At 38.2% G+C, this 22,157-nt stretch overlaps 1 protein-coding gene across 3 annotated transcripts in view; it reads left to right on the top strand.

Moving 5' to 3' along the window:
• Positions 1-21,755, top strand: part of Fut8 (fucosyltransferase 8) — a 236,883-nt gene extending 215,128 nt beyond the window's left edge. For all 3 annotated transcript variants that reach the window (XM_057782923.1, XM_057782921.1, XM_057782922.1), the window contains 3 exons: positions 1,241-1,417; positions 11,273-11,423; positions 20,753-21,755. In XM_057782923.1, the coding sequence (XP_057638906.1) occupies positions 1,241-1,417; positions 11,273-11,423; positions 20,753-21,070 (646 nt within the window). In that variant the 3' untranslated portion in view covers positions 21,071-21,755. The remainder of the gene's footprint in view (positions 1-1,240; positions 1,418-11,272; positions 11,424-20,752) is intronic.
• The last annotated feature ends 402 nt before the right edge of the window (positions 21,756-22,157 follow it).

Raw genomic sequence — 22,157 nt, 5'->3', positions numbered from 1 at the left:
GATAGTCCTAGTCCCACCAAAGAACGAAGGTTCTGACACTTAAGAGCCTGTTTTCCCTTGTTCACTCGGCAGCAGAGCAAATGTGCATGTACCTTCTGTCTCAAATGCCTTCTTCCTTTGTTTCTTCCACTCATTTTTATGAAGCTTTTTTGTTTTATATTCATATTTCCTCATCCACATCTTTCTTCCTCTCCTAATCTTTATATGTAGAGTAGTTACTGACTCCCATTCTAAATGTTAGGGCTAAAGAAAGTACATAGTGAAATCAGAATATTAAATAGTGTTCATCTCCTGAAACTTCATTGAAATTCAGTGTGGCAAATTCTCCCTGCCCCACTTCATTTGTATAGAGCACACGAAACAAGTTCAATTTCCTGAGAGAAGCAGTGATTAAGAACAATGTAGGAAAGGAAATATTACTGGATAGATATCCCTGTGCTCAAATTCACATCTGGACTATATAGTCTTGGATGCAAAGGAAACATTAGCATGAAGATGGCACAGTTACCCAGTGTACTACAGCCCTCACTCTAGATTCAAGACACAACCTTGTCTTTGGCAACATAAGATGCAGGAGAATGCTGGGAAGTCAGTGTCCTAGCCATTGTAGACAGTGTAAGTCTGTGTCCCTTGCTTTATAACATTGTGACTTTTCTTCAGTACAAAAAAATGAGATGTTTCTGTTTACATTTGATAGAGAAAAAATGTAACAAAAAGTCTGTAATGGCTTCATGGACATAAAATAGCCAGTATCTGTAAAAGGCTTGCCTGTCTTAAACTGTAGGAAAAGTTCAGATGGGTTTCTCTTTTCTTAGATGACTTTAAATGCTATGAACTGAAGTGGTAGTAACTCTACAGGGTAAAATGAAAGAGAAAATTAATTAATAAACCTTGGCATCAGGATGTTACAAGGAGTATCTTTAAGCTGTGAATCCTGTTATGATTTTGGTATCAAATAATTCAAAACTTAAATCTGTTAATGCCAGGTTCCCATATATTCTTGGATATGCCAATTACTTTTTCTGTAAGAAAGTGTTTCTCAAAACCTTACTTCCATATTGCCCTGTACTATATAACATGCAACTCTATTAAAGTATTTGTGAAGTGTTTTAAAATGATTTTATATTTTTAAGTTGAGAATAAATGAAAAATTGGTTTACTATGCCCTCAGTGCCACCATGACTGGGGGTACTGATTGAGTTAGCAGTACATTATCAGCGCACTCTCCACTTCTCCCCAGAGTCCACGTCAGACGCACTGACAAAGTGGGAACAGAAGCAGCCTTCCATCCCATCGAGGAATATATGGTACACGTTGAAGAACATTTTCAACTTCTCGCACGCAGAATGCAAGTGGATAAAAAAAGAGTATATCTGGCCACTGATGACCCTTCTTTGTTAAAGGAGGCAAAGACAAAGTAAGTTAGAACAACTAGTGCTTCTGCAGTGGAATTATCTTTTCGTTAAAGAGAATCCTTAATTCTGAAAACTTGTGGTTCTTGTTGTTGTTAACTAATGGGGTCCAAAATTCAAAGACTATATGTGCAAATATTAATATAATCAAGTCATACCTTATTAGCCATATCTGATATAGTGGAATAAGAATCTAAAATGGGCTAGACTACTGATTTGTGCAGCATCATCAGCAGTCGTGATTAAACACATTACCACGCTTGTTAGACCTGCTCTGGCAATTTTGAAGTATACATTGTTATTAACTGGGTTACCCTGAGGAACACAGATGCTTAACACTTAGTCCTGCATCTGAAACTTTGGTCACCAGCTCTGTCTTCCCCATCCTTCCCCCTTCTCCCCTGCCCCTCAGACTTAATTTCAGTGGCTACCTTTATACTCTTTGTTTCCATAAAACCAATGTTCTGGATTCAACTTAAGATTGAAGGTATATAATATTTGTCTTTATTAGTGTAATGCCCTTGAATTTTTTCCTATCTGGTCAAAATGACAATTTCCTTTTAAAGGAGATATATAGTTATGTATGTGTGTATACATGTGTATATATGCATATATATGGTGTGTGTGTGTGTGTGAGAGAGAGAGAGAGAGGGAGGGAGGGAGGGAAAAAGAAATTTCTCTTTATTTATCCACTTGTGGGCATCTAAGGTGCTTCCATATCTTGGTTACTGACATGAAAGCACCTTGGCTCCTGAAATGAGCATGAGAATAAAGAGATTTATTTACTGATTTCAGTTATTTTGTATATATGCATTGTGATGGGATTGCTGGATTATATGGTAATTTTTTTAATTTTGAGAGCACTTTATCCATTAAGGTTGTACTTGTTCATGCCCTCTTCACAGTATACAAGGAGTCCTTTGTACCACAGCTGGAGTGACACTGTTGCCCCTGTCTTTTTGTTAACAGACATTCTGAAGGGTGTAGGGTGACATCTCATTATGGTTTTAATTTGCTTTTTCCTAGAGCTCAGAGATGTTAAACACTTTACATATTCTTTTCCATATATAGTTTATAAATTAACCCCTTATCAGGTACATGACGTGGGAACATTTTCCCAGTTGTTGGGCTGCCTCTACTGTGTGTTGTTTGCTTTGCAGGAGCATTTTGGTTTGAGAACCCTACTTGCTGTTTTTGTTGCCTGTGGTTTTAGAGCCTTGTCTAAGACATCACTGCCCAAAACAGTTTCATGGAGCTTTTTCCCAGTGTCATCGCAGGAGTGTGTAGTTTCCAGTCTACACTGCGTTCTCTTATAAACATTTTAAATTTTTATTTTATTTTATTTATTGTTTTTAATTGAGCTACTACATTTTCCCCTACTCTCCTTCCTCCCCTCTCCCCTTTCACCCTCCCTCCTGCCCCCCATGCTCCCAATTTACTCAGAAGATCTTGTCTTTTTCTCCTTCCTATGTAGATCTGTGTAAGTCTCTTTTAGAGTTCTCTTTGTTGTCTAGGTTTTCTGAGATTGTGGACTGTAGGCTGCTTATTCTTTGCTTTATATCTAAAAGCCACTTATGAGTAAGTACATGTTATATTTGTCTTTCTGGGTCTGGGTTACCTCACTCAATATGATGTTTTCTAGATCGATCCATTTGCCCACAAATTTCAAGATGTCATTTTTTTTTTTACCACTGAGTAGTACTCCATTATGTAAATGTACCACATTTTCCCTATCCATTCTTTAGTCAAGGGGCATCTAGGTTGTGTCTAGTTTCTGACTATTATGAATAATGCTGCTATGAACATAGTTGAGCAAATGTTCTTGTGGTGTTATAATTGAGCATCTCTTAGGTATATGCCCAAGATTGGTATTGCTGGTTCTTGAGGTTAAATTGATTCCTAATTTTCTGAGAAATCACCATACTAATTTTCAAAGCGGCTGTACCAGTCTGCATTCCTACCAGCAATGGAGGAGTGTTTCCCTTATCCCACATCCTCTCCAGCATAAGTTGTCATCAGTGTTTTTGATCTTGGCCATTCTTACAGGTGTAAGATGGAATCTCAGAGTTGTTTTGATTTGCATTTCCCTGATGGCTAAGGATGTTGACCATTTCCTTAAGTGTCTTTCAGACATTTGAGATTCCTCTGTTGAGAGTTCTCTGTTTAGGTCTATACCCCAGTTTTCTGTTGGATTATTTGTTCTTTTGATATCTAGTTTCTTCAGGTGCCTACAGTCACAAGGCTCAGAGGATCGCTCCTACAGGAGCAGGCGGGGCTGAGGCTGAGGCTCCTGTGGTCAGATAATTTCTGGAGGCCACTGCTGTCCTTGCACCCTCAGTGCTGCTGCTCAGGCTTCTTCTCCCAGCTTCCTGGGCGGCCTGGTCTGGACTGCCTGCCACACTGCTGCTCACACTCCTGGCATCCTCTCTTTTAAACATTTAAAGTTAGGTTTCTTTTGTTTTTAACAAGGACCTATCTTTCTTTTTCTGTCTGTAAATATCCAGTTTTCCTAATAGTTTCTCATTAGACAAACTGTTCTTTTTCAGTTGGATGTTCTTGGAAAATCAGGGCATAGATATTTCTGTTTATTTTGGAGTTTTTCATTTCACTGGTTATTGTGTCTGTTTTTATGCCAAAACCATGTTATTCTAATTACAATGACTATGTAATATACTTTGAGTCAGGGATGTGAGCCCTCCAGGTTGGGGCATTTTGCTCAAGATTGCTTTGAAATTTAGATCTGTTCTGGTTCTGTATAAACTGCAGACTGTTTTTCTACTTCTGTGGAAAATGACATTGGAATTTTAATGGTAACTGCATGGAATCTGCTGTTCATTTTGAGTAAAGAATTTTTTTGTTTGTTTGGTTTTTGTTTTTGTCTGTTTGTTTGTTTGTCTTATGACAGGGTTTCTCTTTAACTTTGGAGCCTGTCCTGGAACTAGCTCTTGTAGACCATGCTGGCCTCAAACTCACAGACATCTGCCTGCCTCTGCCTCCTGAGTGCTGGGATTAAAGGCGTGCACCACCACCACCACCTGGTTAAGAATTTTTTTAAACAATATTATTGAGATTTTTCACTTTTTGAGTTTTAGTATTGTTCTTCAGTATTTTATACTTTTTAGCATATAGATATTCCACCTAGTTAATTTCACTCTCAAGTGTTTTATTTAGTTCTATTATAAAGAGGATTGGCTTCTTAATTTCATTTTGGAGTAGTTTGTTAGCATATAGAAATGTTTCTGGTTTGCTTGTTTGTTTGTATTTGTATTTTATAATCAACAACCTACAACTTTACTAGATTTATCAATCAATTTTAAAACCTCAGTGAACATTTGGGGTTTTCTAATTGTAAGACCACGCCATCAGCAAACAGATATCTCAGCATTCTTCTCTGCCTTAACCTATTTTCTTATTTCTTAACCTTAGAGAAATAATTGTCACCCTTCTTTTATTCAGTGTGATGTCATTGTGGGCTTGTTATATATGACCTCTGTGTTATGTTGATATAGATTTCTTATACATTTTGAAAGCTTTACCATGAATAAATGTTGAGTCTTGTCAAGTTCTTTGTCAGTTGAGATAGTCATGTGCAGGGGGAGGGGGTTATTGCTGTTGCTCTTCCTTCTGTTCTTACAGTGGATCATGTTTACGGACTGTTGTATGGTGGACCACCCTGGCATCCTTAGAATAATCTCATTTGATCATGTTTTTAAAATGTGCTGTTGAATTTAATTTGCTAGGATTTTTATAGAGTTTTGTTATCTGTTCATTGGGAATATTCCTGTATAGTTTTCTTATAATGACTTTAGTGGCTTTACTCTTATCGCTAGCCTCATAAAATGTTTAGAAGTAATGCCAGCTGTGGGAGCAGAAACCTGTATGACTCTCACAAGCTAAGGATGGAAGTGTGTGCATTCCAGGCTATCTGTCTTTGTAGCAATTCCCTGTCTCAAGACAAATAAAAGATTTGGAAAGTTGGTATTCTATCTAAATATTTGGTGGAATTTAGAAGTGGAACTTTGATGGCAGGCTTTTTATTACTAAGTGTCTTTGGTTGGTATTGTTCTGTTCAGATTCTCTGTTTTTTCCTTATTTCATCTTGGTGAGTTGATGTTTTTAAAACTTACCCATTCCTTCTAGGTTACTCAGTTTGTTCACAGTAGTCTCATGGTTGGTTGTTTACTTTAGGTTTTTTTTTTTTTTGCATTTCCATAGTATTGCTACTAATGGTGTCAGTTTATTAATATCATTATTAATTATGTGTATATGGTGTGTGTGTTGGAACACTGCTGTGCCACAGCTTCTACGTGGAGGTCAAAGGGCAACTTCCCTCTTACCATGGCTTCCTGAGATCTAACTCAGGTTGTCAGGCTTTTATGCTAAGCTCCTTTACTTAGAGAAGTCATACTGCCAGCTTTGTTTCCTCTTACTTCCTGAATTCTTTTTAAATTTCCTTTTGTTTCTTCATAAGTCTAGAAGCTGTGTGGATTTTATCTTATCAAAAACCCAAACTTTTAACATCTATGATCTTTTCCATTGCTTATCTAAAAACCTCTGTTTTGTTTGTGTCTTGGTCTAAGTTGTTTCCTTCCTCTTAGTTTGTCTTGATTTGTTCCTTTTCTCATTTCTTGAGCCACAGCTTGAGCTTGTGTGTTTGAGGGCTTTCTTCTCTGTTGGTGTGGTTTATTGCTGTGAGCTTCACTCTCAGGTTGTATCTGGTCATTTTGCCCTACTGTGTTTCCGTGTTTGCTTTGATATGCTTTGACTTCTTCTTTGACCCATAATTTCAAGAGTATTTTGTTTAATTTGTACATATTTGTGAGTTTTACAAATCTGTGACTCATTTTGAGTTAAAGAACATTATAAAGAGAAAAAAGCTTCTTTTACTTGTTTTATACCCATCATATGCTTTCTTCAGAAGAATGCCCTGTATACATTTGAGAAGAACATATATTCTGTTGCTTTTGAACAGAAGACACTGTAAACATATTAGGTCAATTTGGTGTGAAGCATAGTCCAAGTTCATGTTTTGATGTTGTTTGTTTGTTTGTTTTGTTCTGTGCTGTTTAAGATTTTTCGTGTGGGAATGCGTGTAGTGTGTGTGTGTGTGTTCTATGTATGTGTGTACAACCTATGTTTGATTCCCTGTAGCTGGAGTCACCCAGTGTGAGTGCGGAAACTGAACTCAGGTTCTCCAAATGAGCTGCCATTGCTTTTCATAGCTGACTTGTCTCTCCAACCCTCTAATTTGTCTTTTTTTTAATTGATTTTTCTGTCTGAAACTTTCCAATGTTGAATGAGGAGTATGAAGATTCCAGATATTATTGTATTGTGACTATGTCTCCCTCTGATCTTTGATGCTACTTTGTGTATTTCATTTATATAATATTACTTATAATTATAAATTTATAATCTTTAATAATTATTTGGTTTGGTTTTTATGAGACAATAATTTTCTAGGTAGCCCAGACGAGCCTTGAATTCACATTGTTTCTGCCTCAGCCTCTCTGGTGCAGGAGTTATATGTACATACCACTGTGACCAGCTTTACAATTGTTAAAACCTCTTGAGAATCAACATCATTTTATATTGAGCTGTTTCTCTTGCAGTCTTAGGTGATAGAAGTATAGGTGCTGCTGCTTTGTATTGGTCTCTGTTTGCTTAGAACGTCTTTCCCCATACCTTATTTCAGTCTTCTAGTGTCCAATGGTGTTATGTAAACACCGCATTTTAATGACTGTATACCCACTGTGTGATTCTGCCATTGACTTGAGCAAGAATTTTCCTAATATTGGATAGTTAGGTTATTTTCAGTGTTTTACTCTTATAAATAATGACACAAACTAGTCTAAAATAACTACATTATTTCCTCAAGCTGGGTTTCCAGACTTTGAACTATTTAGATAAAAGGATGTAAACATTTTACAACATTGATCCAGTCCCACACATGACATTTTTATGCTGAGCAACCAGGTACAGTTGGAAGTATCTCCATTATTGTGGGAATTTTAAAACCTGAATTTCTTCTTTGTACTCAGCACCTTTAACCTCCTCCTTGTAGTGGTCTAGACAACAGTTTTCTGTTTTATTGTAAATTCGCTGGTAGCACTTTATGTATATCTTTTCTCTTTGCAAATCCTTTCATTTTAATTTCTCAAGTCATTTCTAATATATTAATCAGAAATTTAACTGCCATTTCTCTTCAATATTTTACTTAAACATTTTCATTTTGAACTAACTTTCTTTAGACCTCTTGTGATAGGTTTTGGTACTTAAGCAGTTCATAAAACTTCTGCTGTTCTTTATAAGAGACCAAAAACATTCATTTATTCTGCAACAGATATATCATGTTCAGGGTAATATTGTAAGAACTCTCTGCTTTAATAAGATTAGATGAAAATTTAAGTTTCAGTGATTCATGGACTTCACACCGTAGGAAGAGAAACCATTTTCTAGATTGTTTATCTGAAAAGGGCGTCAAGATGAGCATTGTCCATGTAGCTCTGCAAGAATCTGGTGTCACTTGGCATTACTTCAGGTTTCTTTAGATTGAGTTCATCCACGAGGTCTAATCACTGCCTTCCCAGAAACTGCAGCAGCCAGGGCTGAGGTAGTTTACAGTAGAGGGTTTAAAATCACACAGTCACTGGCAGTCAAAGAGTAACAAGTAGCAAAAGTTGTCCATCTAAGATTGCTTTCTAAGGTACTGAAGGCTGAGGATGAAATTGAAAGATAAAGTCTTTATAAAAGCCCCCAGTAGTTAGGATATTAGAGCAGTTGGGAGGCTGAGGCTGGGGGATCGTAAGTTTGAGGTTAGTGTAAGCTACCTGGTGAGTTCAAAGCGAATCTGGACAATACAATGAGACTATTTTTTAAAAGAAAAAAAAATCTCCCAAATAACTTATTTGCATATTTAGCTTGTTCTTTATCAAACATCCTAAATGAGCTTTTCCTAACATTAGGTCTTTGAAATTAATAGAGAGAAGAAAATGTTTGAACATTGTATATGGTATTTAAATATTGTTGCTCTTTGAAATGAACAATCAGCAATGAATGATTTTTTAACTCCTATAAGATACAAGTTAAGGCACAAAACACTTAGAACACAAAGGCAGATAAAAGATAATATATGGCTCCTTGTCTCAGAGAATATCCATCTGTAGACAGTATATACATATGACAAATAATCACACCATAAAGAAATGTCCTGGAGGAGTCGTGTACCAGACACAGAGAATCACGACAAGTCTCTTTCCACCTGCAGACTGAATCTCTGAAACTTCCGGGTAAAAGAAGCCCTCTGCTTACACAGCTGAGGGCAAACCACAGAGTGGAAGCTTCTGTACATAGACTCGAGGGTGTTACTGTGTTTGCCTCATTCCTAGGTATATACTTCATGAGGATCATTCTGAAAATATTTAGGGTTTTTTTTAGAACAAATGTGACATTTTCTTCACCTCCCTGGTGTTGAGCTGGGAAGGGCAAAATGTTAAAATCAGTGAATAAATAAATAGTAAGATCTACTAGGTATGAATACTATGCACCAGTGAGAAGAGTACTCAGGAACTTTTCCTTTCTGCCGATTTTTCAAAGACAATGAGGGGAGCTCCTTGGTGGCCATGAAATGATAAGCAATCCGAAGCACCTCTTTAGGGGTTAGGATAGAGTCTACAAAGGTAGCACTCACATTCCTGTATTTGGTCACAGCACTGTGTGGACTGCTAGGTCCTGACATGTGAGAAGACATAAGATGTGGTCCTAACCTTAGAGAGCACTGTCTAGAGCCAGATTGTAAACTGACTTCTGTTTTCAGATCTTGTAAGTAAGAAGCATTATCATCTCGGGATAATGCCCGTTCATCCTCTTACTGTGCTCCTGATTCCCTTGTAGGTATTGACAGTGCTAAAGTGAACGCAGCAGATGAATGCCTGTGTTTAATAGAGCTTAGATTCCACTTAGGGATGACGAGATGGAATTAGGGACACAAGCAGTAAACAAAGAATAAGTACATATATCACATAACAAGATGATCCATGGCCAAAAGCAGTGCAAGTAAATATGGTTAGGAATTGCAAATTTAGATCTCAAATCCTCACTGATAAAACGATTCTGAGTGGAGATCTAGGGAAGTAAAGATTAAAATAGACAGATGCTTATCACAGCTATTATTTGTTGAACATTTGCTATATGTGAGGTACTCTTGTAAGCACTCTATGTCATATGTTAATTCTTATGAAATTATGTAAAGGAAGCATGACTGTTACTCCCTGTTTTGGGTAGGGTTTCCATTGCTGTAATGAAAACCCTGACCAAAGCAACTTGGAGAAAAAGCTTTGGTTCAGTTTACACTTCCACATCACTGTACAAAGGAAGTCAGGGAAGGAACCTGGAGGATAGGAGTGGATGCAGAAGCCATTGGATGGGTGTTGCCTACTGGCTTGCTCCCCATAGCTTTCTCAGCCTGCTTTCTTATAGAACCCAGGACCACCAACCTAGGGATGGCACCACCCACAATGGGCTCTACCCTTTCCAATCAATCACTAATTAAGAGGATGGCCTACAGGCTTGCCTACAGTCCGGTCTTATAGAGGCATTTTCTCAAATGAGGTTCCCTCCTCTGGATGACTCTAGTTTGTGACAGGTTGACATAAATCTAACCAGCTTGTTCCCTTTTCAGCTCAGTGCCCAAGGTTTCAATATCAGCCTAAGACCTATTCACACACTAAGACAGTGATCTCTAACTTAGAGAAAAATTATGTGAGCAGGTGGTGGTAGACTTTTACAAGAAAACGAATTTTGATATGTTTAATCTTTTGTTGTTGTTGTTTCATTTTGTTTTCAAAACAGGGTTTCTTTGTAGCTTTGGAGCCTGTTCTGGAACTAGTTCTTGTAGACCAATCTGGTCTCGAGCTCACAGAGATCCACCTGCCTCTGCCTCCTGAGTGCTGGGATTAAAGGTGTGTGTCACCACCGCCTGGTGATATTTTTAAGCACATATCTTAAGTAAGACTACCAACATATTCCTTGGCAGGCATGCACAAGCAGCTTGCTTTCATAAATCCAATAGAATGGATTTTCAATTACTATTATGGCTAAGAGGAGATCTTCAAAAAGGATGGGAATTGAAGAATGTTAGTTGTCACAAATGTTTTAAATATCCATTTTTAAATTTATTTACATTATTAACTTATAAAATTAATAAAGAAGACATTTACAAGTTCACTCAAATTATAAATTAAAACTTTAAATGAAAGTCTGTCATGATGTATTTCTTAAACAGCTTCATTCCAATATGGAGGAAGCTTGGATAAATTCTTAGAAGGATTCTCATTACAAAGAGAGTAAGAAGTCTTCAGTTTTATTCTGTCATGAATTGCTAAAGGTAGTAATGACGTATGTGTGTGTCTAAGATAATATACCCATAATATTCTTTTTCATTGATTTTATTGAGCTATACATTTTTTTTCTGCTCCCCTCCCTTCCTCTCCCCTCCTCTTCTACTCTCCCACAGTCCCCATGCTCCCAATTTACTCAGGAGATCTTGTCTTTTTCTACTTTCCATGTAGATTAGATCCATAATATTTTTTAAAACATGGTTCTGCTGTGTAGTCCACCAGCCTTGAACTCAAAATCCTTCTGTTTCAGCCAGCTGACTACAGAATATAGCCACAACTCCTGGCTTCAATAACATTTAATGTGCAAGATATTATTTTCCACTGTTGACTTGAGAGATGCTTCGACTACACTATTAAGTGTTACCAAGTTCTCATTGTCAAGGAGGGAACTTTTGATAAAGAAGCAGTCTCCTTCCTGTAGAACACTGTAAGTTTAGTTATGCATAAATCTCTTCCTTTTTTCAGGTACTCCAATTACGAATTTATTAGTGATAACTCTATTTCTTGGTCAGCTGGACTTCACAACCGATACACAGAAAATTCACTTCGGGGTGTGATCCTGGATATACACTTTCTTTCCCAGGCTGACTTCCTAGTGTGTACTTTTTCATCCCAGGTAAGTGGTAGTATGTTTTAATGGTAAGCACCCACTGTGTACTGAGCAGGAAAATTGTGTTTGTGTTTTTAGTGTTAACATGACTCTGGTATAATTGCCTTTATACTCAGTAGTGCTATCTTTTGTGAAAAAATGAAGAGATCCCACAGAGAACTACTTGAGCACATTGAATATTTAGTTATTTACAGCAGTGACTGAATACATCTCCACTGAAGCCAGTTAATAAGGTTATTCATAGCATCTAACAAAAACATCACATGCTTAAGTTTATACCTTCCTGATTCTGCAAACTGCTAGTATGTGACCAGAATCCATCCATTTCTACATTTCAGTACAGTGATACGATGAGACTTAAATTCCCAGCCTTTTGCCTCCCTTGTGTGATAGTAAAGATAGTGAATGCAAGTCTTTCACAAATCTGATACATTTCTGTGAAGCAAGGAGCTATATATTAAGTTTAAAATTTTCAGTTTTAAAAATTTAATTACTATACTATTTCAGTAACTCCTTGAGTCTGGTTGTTGCATATATGTTCCAGGTTTGTTGTATGTGTGTGTGTGTGTTTATGTGGTGTCTAGTCAGTCTTCTGTGCCCAATGGAATACTGGGAGTGCAGTATTTATTGTGAGTTGGAGATATGGTGTTGCTCTCATTCAGAATCAAAATACAACTAGAGGACAGTTACAAAAAATTATAAATAGGTGTGAAATAAGTGTGCATAATGGCCGGGCGATGGTGGCGCACGCCTTTAATCCCAGCACTCAGGAGGCAGAGGCAGGCTGATCTCTGTGAGTTCGAGACCAGCCTGGTCTACAAGAGCTAGTTCCAGGACAGACTCCAAAACCACAGAGAAACCCTGTCTCGAAAAACCAAAAAAAAAAAAAAAAAAAAAAAAAAAAAAAAAAAAGTGTGCATAATGCTGAGAACCTCATGGTAAAGAGATATATAAGAGAAAGCACAGTTTCCATGGGAAAGAATAAAGAAATGAACCATATTTTTTACAGTATGACAGTCAGTACCTTAAAGTAGGGTGTTGATAAGACCTTTGGAAGGTGCTCTTCAGTGCAAAGACTATAGTTCTTTATAGTGAAATAAGAACGTAACTCACTATGTGAAACAGCTACACAAAACAGGAGTCTCACAGCAGGAGTCTTAATCTCAACATAAAATCTCCTTAGCCTTCAAATTCCTATGAAGGCATCTAATGGCAGTGTTTAGCTGGGCTTTCTATCTACAACAAAGCACCTTTTCCTTGCCCATAGTGGGAGATCAGGTGTGCGTCTACTTGACCCTATTCCTATTTCTGAGACCCTAGCTACCTGATAATACAGTCTGAGCAGGTTATACTTAGGAACATATATGCATGTACATATATACGTAAATGCATGTGATAAAAATTAGCGAAGAAAGAGGCCATGAATTTGAAAGAGAGCAAGGAAAGGGGTGTGTGGGAGAACTAGGAGGAGGAAAGGGGAGGGAGAAACGATGTAATTATATTATTATAATCTCAAAAGTAAATGGAAAAAATTAAAAAGAGTCATTTTGACAAAGGAGATAGCCCAGTAGGTAAATGTATGTGCTGCCATGCCTGCCTGATGACCTGGGCTCAGACTTCAGTCTCAGGGAGTGCATGCATGCACTCATAAATGGAATACAAAATTAACTTTTTAACAAGGGGGAACTCTTCCTGGTCACGCCTGCCTGAGGTCTGTCCTCTAGTCCAGTCTGTCTTTCTGTCTTTTCTTTCTTTTCTTCTCTTCTCTTCTCTTTTCTTTTCTTTTCTTTTCTTTTCTTTTCTTTCTTTCTTTCTTTGTTTCTTTGTTTCTTTTTGTTTTTTCAAGACAGGGTTTCTCTGTAGCTTTGGAGCCTGTCCTGGAACTCCTGCTGTAGACCAGGCTGGCCCCAAACTCACAGAAATCCACCTGTCTCTGCCTCCCAAGTGCTGGGATTAAAGGTGTGTACCACCACCACCTACTTACCCAGAGTAATTTTTGACCATTTATACCAAAGCAAATCTCAACCAATATTTTCTAACAAAGTAGACTGGAATAACTGCAGTATTTTGTGTTAGGGTTCAGAATAGAAGTGTTCATGAAACACAGTGTAATGGCCTGTAGTGAGTGAGTGGCAGTTTGTCCAAGGCGATCGCTTCTATTAACTCATCTTATTTGATGGCTGACAACTGTAGCATTTAAGAATGTGGATTAATTCCACATTCACTTACACATAAGTTCTACTCTCACTTATACCATAGGAATTTTTGTATAAATATTTTTTGATAAAGAAATAATTAGTGCAGCTTAATAAAGTTGTTTGAGTTTCCTTGTCATAAGCTAAAACTGGAATTGCATGAAAAGTGCTCCAGAAATGTCTTACCATCGCAAAAAGAACAAAAGAAAAAGTCATTCACAGGTCAGAATACCATGCCATGAATTTCACAGAGAACAGGAATGAGGAAACACAGGCTTTGCAGATGGATTATGTAGACCAGCTCTGACCATTTAGCTGTTTGGCCTTGAACAGATCAGTTAGTCAACTATTTGTGTTTTGTTTTTTGTTTTTTTTTCTTTTACTTTTAAAAACAGTAATAATGTTGTGGTCTAGTGCATAGTTTTATGAGAACTAAACACTATCCTGAGTGAGGTATCCCAGACCCAAAAAGAGGAACATGGGATGTACTCACTCATAATTGGTTTCTAGCCATAAATAAAGGACATTGAGCATATAATTGTGATCCTAGAGAAGCTAAATAAGAAAGTGAACCCAAAAAAAAAACGTATAGTCATCCGCCTGGATAGGGGAAGAAGACAAGATTGCCGGGCAAAAACTGGGAACTTACAGAACCTTCATCTGGCGATGGATTGAGATAGAGACAGAGACCCAATTTGGAGCAATGGTCTGAGCTCTTAAGGTCCAAATGAGGAGCAGAAGGAGGGAGAACATGAACAAGGAAGGCAGGACCACGAGGGGTGCACCCACCCACTGTGACAGTGGAACTGATCTATTGGGAGCCCACCAAGGCCAGCTGGACTGGGACTGAATAAGCATGGGTTGAAACTGGACTCTCTGAACATGGCGGACAATGAAGGCTGATGAGAAGCCAAGGACAATGGCACTATGTTTTGATCCTAATACATGAACTGGCTTTGTGGGAGCTTAGCCTGTTTGGACGCTCACCTTCCTGGACCTAGATAGAAGTGGGAGGACCTTGGTCTTCCCGCAGGGCAGGGAATTTGGACTGCTCTTCAGTATCAAGAGGGAGGGGGAATGGAGTGGGGGGAGGAGAAGAGGAGTGGGGATAGGGGGAGGGGAGTGGAGGGAGGGAGTAATATGTGGGAGGAGGGGGAGGGAAATGGGAAACGGGGAGCAGGTGGAAATTTTAATTTAAAAAGAATAAAAATAAATAAAAAAAAAAGAAAAGAAGAAAGGAAAAAAAAAAAAGACTTGCTTCATGTGATGTGGTGAGGAGTGCGGGGCCCTTTTGTTCCGTCCCGCCTGGCTAGCTTATACCCAAAATAACCACACAGAAATTGTATTAATTAAATTACTGCCTGGCCCATTATATCTAACCTCTTCTTGGCCAACTCTCACATCTTGATTTAACCCATTTCCAATAAATCTGTGTATCGCCACTTGACTGTGGCTTACCGGCATGAGTCTAACCAGCTTCAGTCTTGGGCAGGGGAATCGTGGCATCTGCCCATCTCTGCTTTCTTTCTCCCAGAATTCTGTTCTGCTTCTCCACCCACCTAAGGGCTGCCCTATCAAAAGGCCAAGGCAGTTTCTTTATTCAACCAATGAAAGCAACGCAAATACAGAAGGACCTCCTACACCAATGTGAAGCAACGATAGTACTCAGCAATGTATTAAACACACTAGCTGCTAATATGTATACTATGTATGTGAATAGTTATTCACATGCCTGTTCTAGAGAATTTTCAGTATTGGTTGGCAGGCAGCTGTTTTCCACATGCTACACTTCAAGCTATATGATCTTACATTTTCAAAGGCACTTGAAACGTGTGACTCAAGAACTCCATTCATTATATCCGCTGCGGTTGTGGGAAATGCTTAGGGCCCACACAGTCACTGTGGGGGACCGTGGGAGAGGGTTGACGGGGACAGGAGAGGCTGGGAGGGTAGCAAAGAAAAACACAATGCTCAATAAAATCAATCAATTAAAAAAAAAACATTCCTTTTTCCCAGGTATGTCTAAGTTTCTGTCGAGTTGACATTTCAGACATAAGTTAGTCATCCTATTATGCGTTCGTGGAAACGCTGTGCACAAACCATCTACATGATCATTTATATTCTTATTTGCTAAAACCATCTTACTGAAGCAAACAAAATATTGCTGAAGAAATGGAAGTAGTTGGTAGCTCATTGGAAGATAAATGAAATATCAAAAAGGTTTTCTGAAAATTTTGATTTCCAGTTGTAGAATCAGTTTTTACTACTCTGGAGTCTGGTTTGCCAAAGCAATTGTAGATGCTTAAAGACCTGAACATTGGGACTGGAGAGATGGCTCAGCAGTTAAGAGCACCTGCTGTTCTTCCAGAGGATCCAAATTCTTTTCCCAGCACCCACAAAGTAGATCACAAATATCTGTAACTCCAGTTCAAGGGATCCAGTTCCCTCTTCTGGCCTCCATTGGCACCAAGCACACACATGATGTACAGACATACAATTAGGCAAGCACCCAAACACATAAAATGTAATGCTCTTTTGTAAGAAATCTTTTATGATTTGTAAAATAAACTTAGTGAATCTTAAAAATAAAAGATACCTTAAAGCTGTTGAAGTTTACTTTGTTTAATGAGCAGCATTGCTTAGTAATTTGACTTTTTCCCCATGACACCTCCCTTTATAGCAGTTGTTAAAACAGTCTCATTCTTTCTTTAATTCCAAACCCACAGAACAGGACTGGTGATATTATATACTTTGAATCAGATTTTAGAAATCCCAAAGGACAAAATTAAGAATAACATTCACTCTGGGTAGGAATTTCCATTGAGGTGTAGTCCATGAAGCAGTGGTGAATACCTTCTGAGAGTGGCAAAGAGAAAACACAGGATAAAAGATGTAAGCCCTGTTTCTGCTTTCCAGCATGGAGGACAAGAAGTCTGTTCTGAGTCAGCCTGGGTACTGCTCACCTTTGGTCCTGGATGCTGTACTGTGCCACTTATTGCATTCGTTTGGACATTCACACAGTGTAACAAAAACTGGTTTCATTCTCTCATGATATAGAAAAACAAACTAATCTAAAGGAAAGGCATGCAGATTGCCCACTTCACCCACTAACCTGAGAATGGCTTTCAGATTCTCATACTAGGAAAGCCTCTGCCTGACTGTCTGATTTGGCAAAAACAGGGTCCTATCTGCTGTGAGAAAGCTTGGAAGCCCATATACTCAGCTGGATATTTATTTCTAAGGGTTATAGTCAGACTAATGGATATTTACCTTTTAAATATTTTTTAAAACAGTTATATCTGTATTATATTGTTTAGCAGGAATTTTTGCTGTTAGTCATCACTGTATGCTTAATAATACGCTAGAAAGTAGTGAAGTGTTGGCACACAATGAAATAAAATAAACTGTATACAGCCATGTTATGTTTGTAAGAGTAACCCTCTCTCTCATGCACATTCAGAGTACCAACCTTGAATATTGCCATCAACTGCAAGCCTTCACTGCCTAACACATGATTTGGGTTTGTAAAGTCCAGGAAGTCGAATGTAGTTGAATGCAGACGTCAATACTATAATGATCCTTCTAGCTCTTAGCCGTAAATTGCCCCCAGGATTGAGATAAACAACCATTATTTATTTAGAATGTTGTATATGGACTCGAGCATCCATCACTGGAGTACCACTTACTCAGCAGATAGATAATCACTGAACACCTACTCTATGTTATCTACAGTTCCAATTGCTTATCCAGAAGCAGATTCCTATGTGCTTGAGAGCACATACTCTCAAACCAGAGCGAATTCTAATTGTTGCTGTAGTATTTACTATCTGATTTTTGTATTTTTTAGAGTAAAGTCACAAAATCTCCCTGTGACTTAGTTTCTTCATCTGTAAAATGAGTAGAAACAGTACTTAGAGGTTTGGTGTGGCAGTGAAAGGAGTTTGTAGGGAGGGCTTGCTCTGAGACTGTGCCTGGTGATGTGGGAAGTCCTTCTATATATGTGCTGCCTTTATTGGTTGATGAATAAGGCTGTTTTGACCAATGGCTTAGCAGAGGAAAGTTGACAGGAAGTCCAAACACAGAGTAGGCAGAATGGAGGAGATATCCAAAAGAGGTTCAGATATCACCAGCAAGTCACAAGGCTCATGGTAAAATATAAACTAATAGAAATGGACTAATTTACAGTTAGAGCTTGCCAAAAAGAAGCGTAAGCCATTGGCCAAACGATTATATATTAAGTTTCAGAGTGGCTAATCAGGAACTGGTGGGCAGGACAGAAAACCTCCAGCTACAGCCTGGAATGCAGTCAGTACTCATTAAAGTCAGCTGCTGCTGTTATCACCATTATTGTAAGATAAAATGCCACACCTACAGCACCAGGGTTATTGGAGGTACCCAAATCCACATTTGTCCAGAAATCTCTCTTGTATTGTCCCAACTGAATTTATCATTATTTGTGCCTTTGGTTTAGGAAAATAAAGATGTACTCAACAAAGGCTAACAAATAACTAACAAAACATAAACTAATTATTAAAATTTTTACAAAAAGCAAGACCTTGTGGGACCTGGGGCAGTGTTCTTATGAGAGCAATGCATTAAAAACTGAAGAGGTTGAATCGTTTGTGGGTGACTGCTATGGTAGACTTATGGTCATCCTGAGAGTAATACAGCCTTGCATTTTGGGCTAAGAAAGGCTGAAGGGTAGAAGGAAGGACCCAGAAGAGAAAACTCAGGTTTCCCAAGGATGACTTAGCTCTTAGGTTGTGTCTCTCTGATGTGACAGAACGAAGATGGAGCATAAGATTTGTAAGAGAAAATATGTATGGTAGTTAAAAATCTCTGCAGGTTGCCTGGGTTCAAACTTAAATCTAGCACTTACTAGTAGTGTAACAGGGGCAGATGTTTTGTTTTTAGTTCCCTTTGGCATCTGTCAGATGAATGATAGAATCTTATGGGATACTAGGAGGATTATGTCAAGTATTGTCTCACATCAATATTTGACAACAAAAGCTCAGCAAACATTAGCTTCTTCCATGTTATTTAGATTGTCATTAATAGAGCTTCATTATTTTAATTACAGTTATGTGTCTCAGTGAGGATACATTCTGAGAAAGGTGCCATTAGGCATTTTTGTGATTGTCAGAATGTGACATATTATGAACTAAGATTGCCACAGAAATTTGAGAATGTAATCTTCTGAGACCACCATTTTGTATTTGGTCTGTCATTGATGATATTTGTTTCTTTCCAGAGTTCAATTTAATTTTTCTTTCTCTGCGTAGGTCTTTGAATTTGTAGTTTAAATGCTCCAAATTGCTTTTATTCTTGTTTTATAATAGTTTTTGTTTCTCTACCATTGATCCAATCTATACCATGGCAGTCCCAAGATAAACTTAGTTTCTGGTGGCACATGCTAATATCCCAGCATTAGAAATAGAGGTAGGAAGACTAAGAGTCCAAGGTCATCCTTAGCTATATAAGAGTTTGAGGCCATCCTGAGCTAGAGGAGCTCTTATCTCAAAAACAAACAAAAATCATTGTCTTGATTCTGTCAGTACTTGAAGCTATAGTACTAAGACTTAAGTCAGTTTCTCTTAATCACTTTGTATTTTAATTCCTGAAAAAAATAGAAAGTTGTCTCTCTTTAGTTTGATTTACCAATTACATCTAGCCTTTGTGCTCAAGTTTCTGAAATTCAAATTTTCCAGGAAGTTGAGGTGAGGGTTAACCTAGCCTTTTGTTGTTTTTGCTGTTTGTTTGTGTTGTGTTTTACATGTTAGAAGATGAGTATCTCAGAATAAAGTATTGCTCAGGTTATAATGCTTGTCTGTGTACAAAGCCCTGGGCTCACTGCCCAGCATAACTGAGAAAGAAAGAAAAAGAACATCTTCATTCAGTTTTTGATCTCCACGAATGTCTCAGTTTATAAACATCTGCTGAGTCATTTGAAAGTGCCATTAGCAGATTAACAGCTATTAACAGTGGTTTCATTTTTAAGTAGATGCAAAATGTTGGCATAAGGACAATGAAAATTTATTAACCAAGATAACCAAAATAGAGATGTAGAGAAATTTGACCTGAATTGAGACCTCAGTCAGAATGTAAAAAAAAAAAAAAAATGTTGTAGGCAAAATGATAGTTCTCTGCTGTCGTCACCTGACTCAGGAAGGGATCTAAAGCCTTCCTGTCGATTGCCTGAGTGCTGCCCTTCTGTGACGGGAGCTTAGCTTTTGTCACCAAACATAGTAAATCCCAGAAGTGAAGTTCAGAGTATGCCATTTTACCTGCTAGCGAGAACATTCTTTAACAGAAGAATCTTTTAAGTAATCTTAAAGCAACACGAGTTGGGCAAATACATCTTCCTTAAAGATTATTATTCTAGCTTGTATCAATCTAAACATGCTGTTACGTATGGAGCACACTTTAGAGTTCTTTAGGAATAGCTGATATGTTTAAACCCACTTCCTCATTGCTCATCAGTAAATACATAAATCTCTCCTGAGGAGACTTGTGAGAAAACACTGTGTTTAAGAGTCAATGAAGGGAGCTGGAGAGGTTGTTCAGCTGTTTAGAGTGATCAGAGTCCAGTCCCACAGGGGGCTGCTCACAACTTCCTATAACTAAGCTCCGGGAGGATCTGACAACCGTCTGGCTTCCACAAGACTTGCACATGAATACACATGCACACAGAGAGACATATGGACATATACATTAATACAAATAAAAATTAATTTAACTTTTTAAAAAAAGAGTGGGTGAAAGGATGAGCAACAATGTTTGTGTTGTTTGAGGTGCTGGTCCCAAGCCTTAAACTCTCTAGATAAAAACTTGAGCGCACTTATTCTTGTGTCACAGTTCCCAGCTTCGAAGACCTTGTAGCTCTTAATAATGTTTATTAAAAATCAATTAATTCATATTCTTAAATTACCTTGTACAATATAATTATAGCTCCTGCTGTTTTAATTCTCAAACTTGTGCGTGCGCATGCGGGCAGACATAAAGAGTAACTACCCATCATCAGCTGACAGCAATGGACTGTTCTTAGCCCTCTTTGCCCTAGAGCCTGTCTTTGGTTAGAGACTGATGTGCGGCAGGGTGTTTGCACCGTGTACTAATACCTCATTTTCCCTCTTTTCCAAGGTTTGTCGGGTTGCTTATGAAATCATGCAAACACTGCATCCTGATGCTTCTGCAAACTTCCATTCGTTAGATGACATCTACTATTTTGGAGGTCAAAATGCCCACAACCAGATTGCGGTTTATCCTCACCAACCTCGAACTGATGCAGAAATCCCCATGGAACCTGGAGATATCATTGGTGTGGCTGGAAACCATTGGGATGGTTATTCTAAAGGTGTCAACAGAAAACTGGGGAAAACAGGCCTGTATCCTTCCTACAAAGTCCGAGAGAAGATAGAAACAGTCAAGTACCCCACGTATCCGGAAGCTGAAAAATAGAGATGGAGTCTGAGAGAGTAACAACAGAACTCAGTTCTGACCGTCTCAGCCAGCAGAAGACCCAGACTAACCATGCTCATTGACAGGCGTGCTCGGCACCAAGAGCAAGTGGGACCCTCAGATGCTGCACTGGTGGAACGCCTCTTTATGAAGGGTTGCCGTGTCCTAAGCCCATGCCCTAAGTCCAATAACGTACTCACACATAACATACAAACGGATTCTTTTCTACTTTGCCCCTTTAAATATTATGTCCCCATGAAATAAACACTGCCACGTTGTGTAATTTAAGTGACACAGACATTTTGTGTGAGACTTCAAACATGGTGCCTATACCTGAGAGACCTCTGTGGCTTACTGAGAAGATGCAAGCAGCTCCCTTCTGTGGGGAAGTTGGTTCTTAGCCAGTGGTAGTGGTGTGGCCACTGAGTTCACTCCAGTCAACAGATTCAGAATGAGAATGGATGTTTTTCCTTTATATGGTTGTCTGGATTTTTTTTAAGTAATTTCATCAGTTCAGTTCGTCCACCTCATCATTAATAAATGAAGGAATACACCAATAAAGTAAAATGAAATATTCACTGTCCATTAGGAAGTTTTGTAAAACGATGCCATGAAGAAAAATTCTTTAGTACTCAATGTTTCTGGACATTCTCTTTGATAACAAAAAATAAATTTTAAAAAGGAATTTTGTAAAGTGTCTAGAATTCTGTATCACTGGATGATGTGTTATAGGCTTTGTAGAACTATGGGGGAAATGGAATTATAGCTCTTAAGATTTTTTTTTTTTTACTCGTCCTACTTTTTTCCTTTTCTGGTGGAGTAATCTTATTTTAACTAAGAGAAGCATGGGTCTCTCTAATAGGTAAGTGGCTGTAGTAGGTGCATATTATGAGTTGCCAAGAACGTGCTTGGGGGAAGTGTTATTCTCTTACTTTGGATATTATTGATTTGTCATAATTGAATGAAATAGTCATTCTCTTGCTCCCAGGGAAACTAATCCATAGCAGGTGTGTGTGGTAATCTCTCTTACTGTGGCAATTGTCACTTTTTATGAATTGGATCCTGTTGTTTCATCCAGGTACATGTC

The sequence above is a fragment of the Chionomys nivalis genome, chromosome 10, assembly GCF_950005125.1.
Source record: "Chionomys nivalis chromosome 10, mChiNiv1.1, whole genome shotgun sequence".
Taxonomy (NCBI): Eukaryota; Metazoa; Chordata; class Mammalia; order Rodentia; family Cricetidae; genus Chionomys; species Chionomys nivalis.
This window is presented reverse-complemented; position numbering and strand designations above follow the sequence as displayed.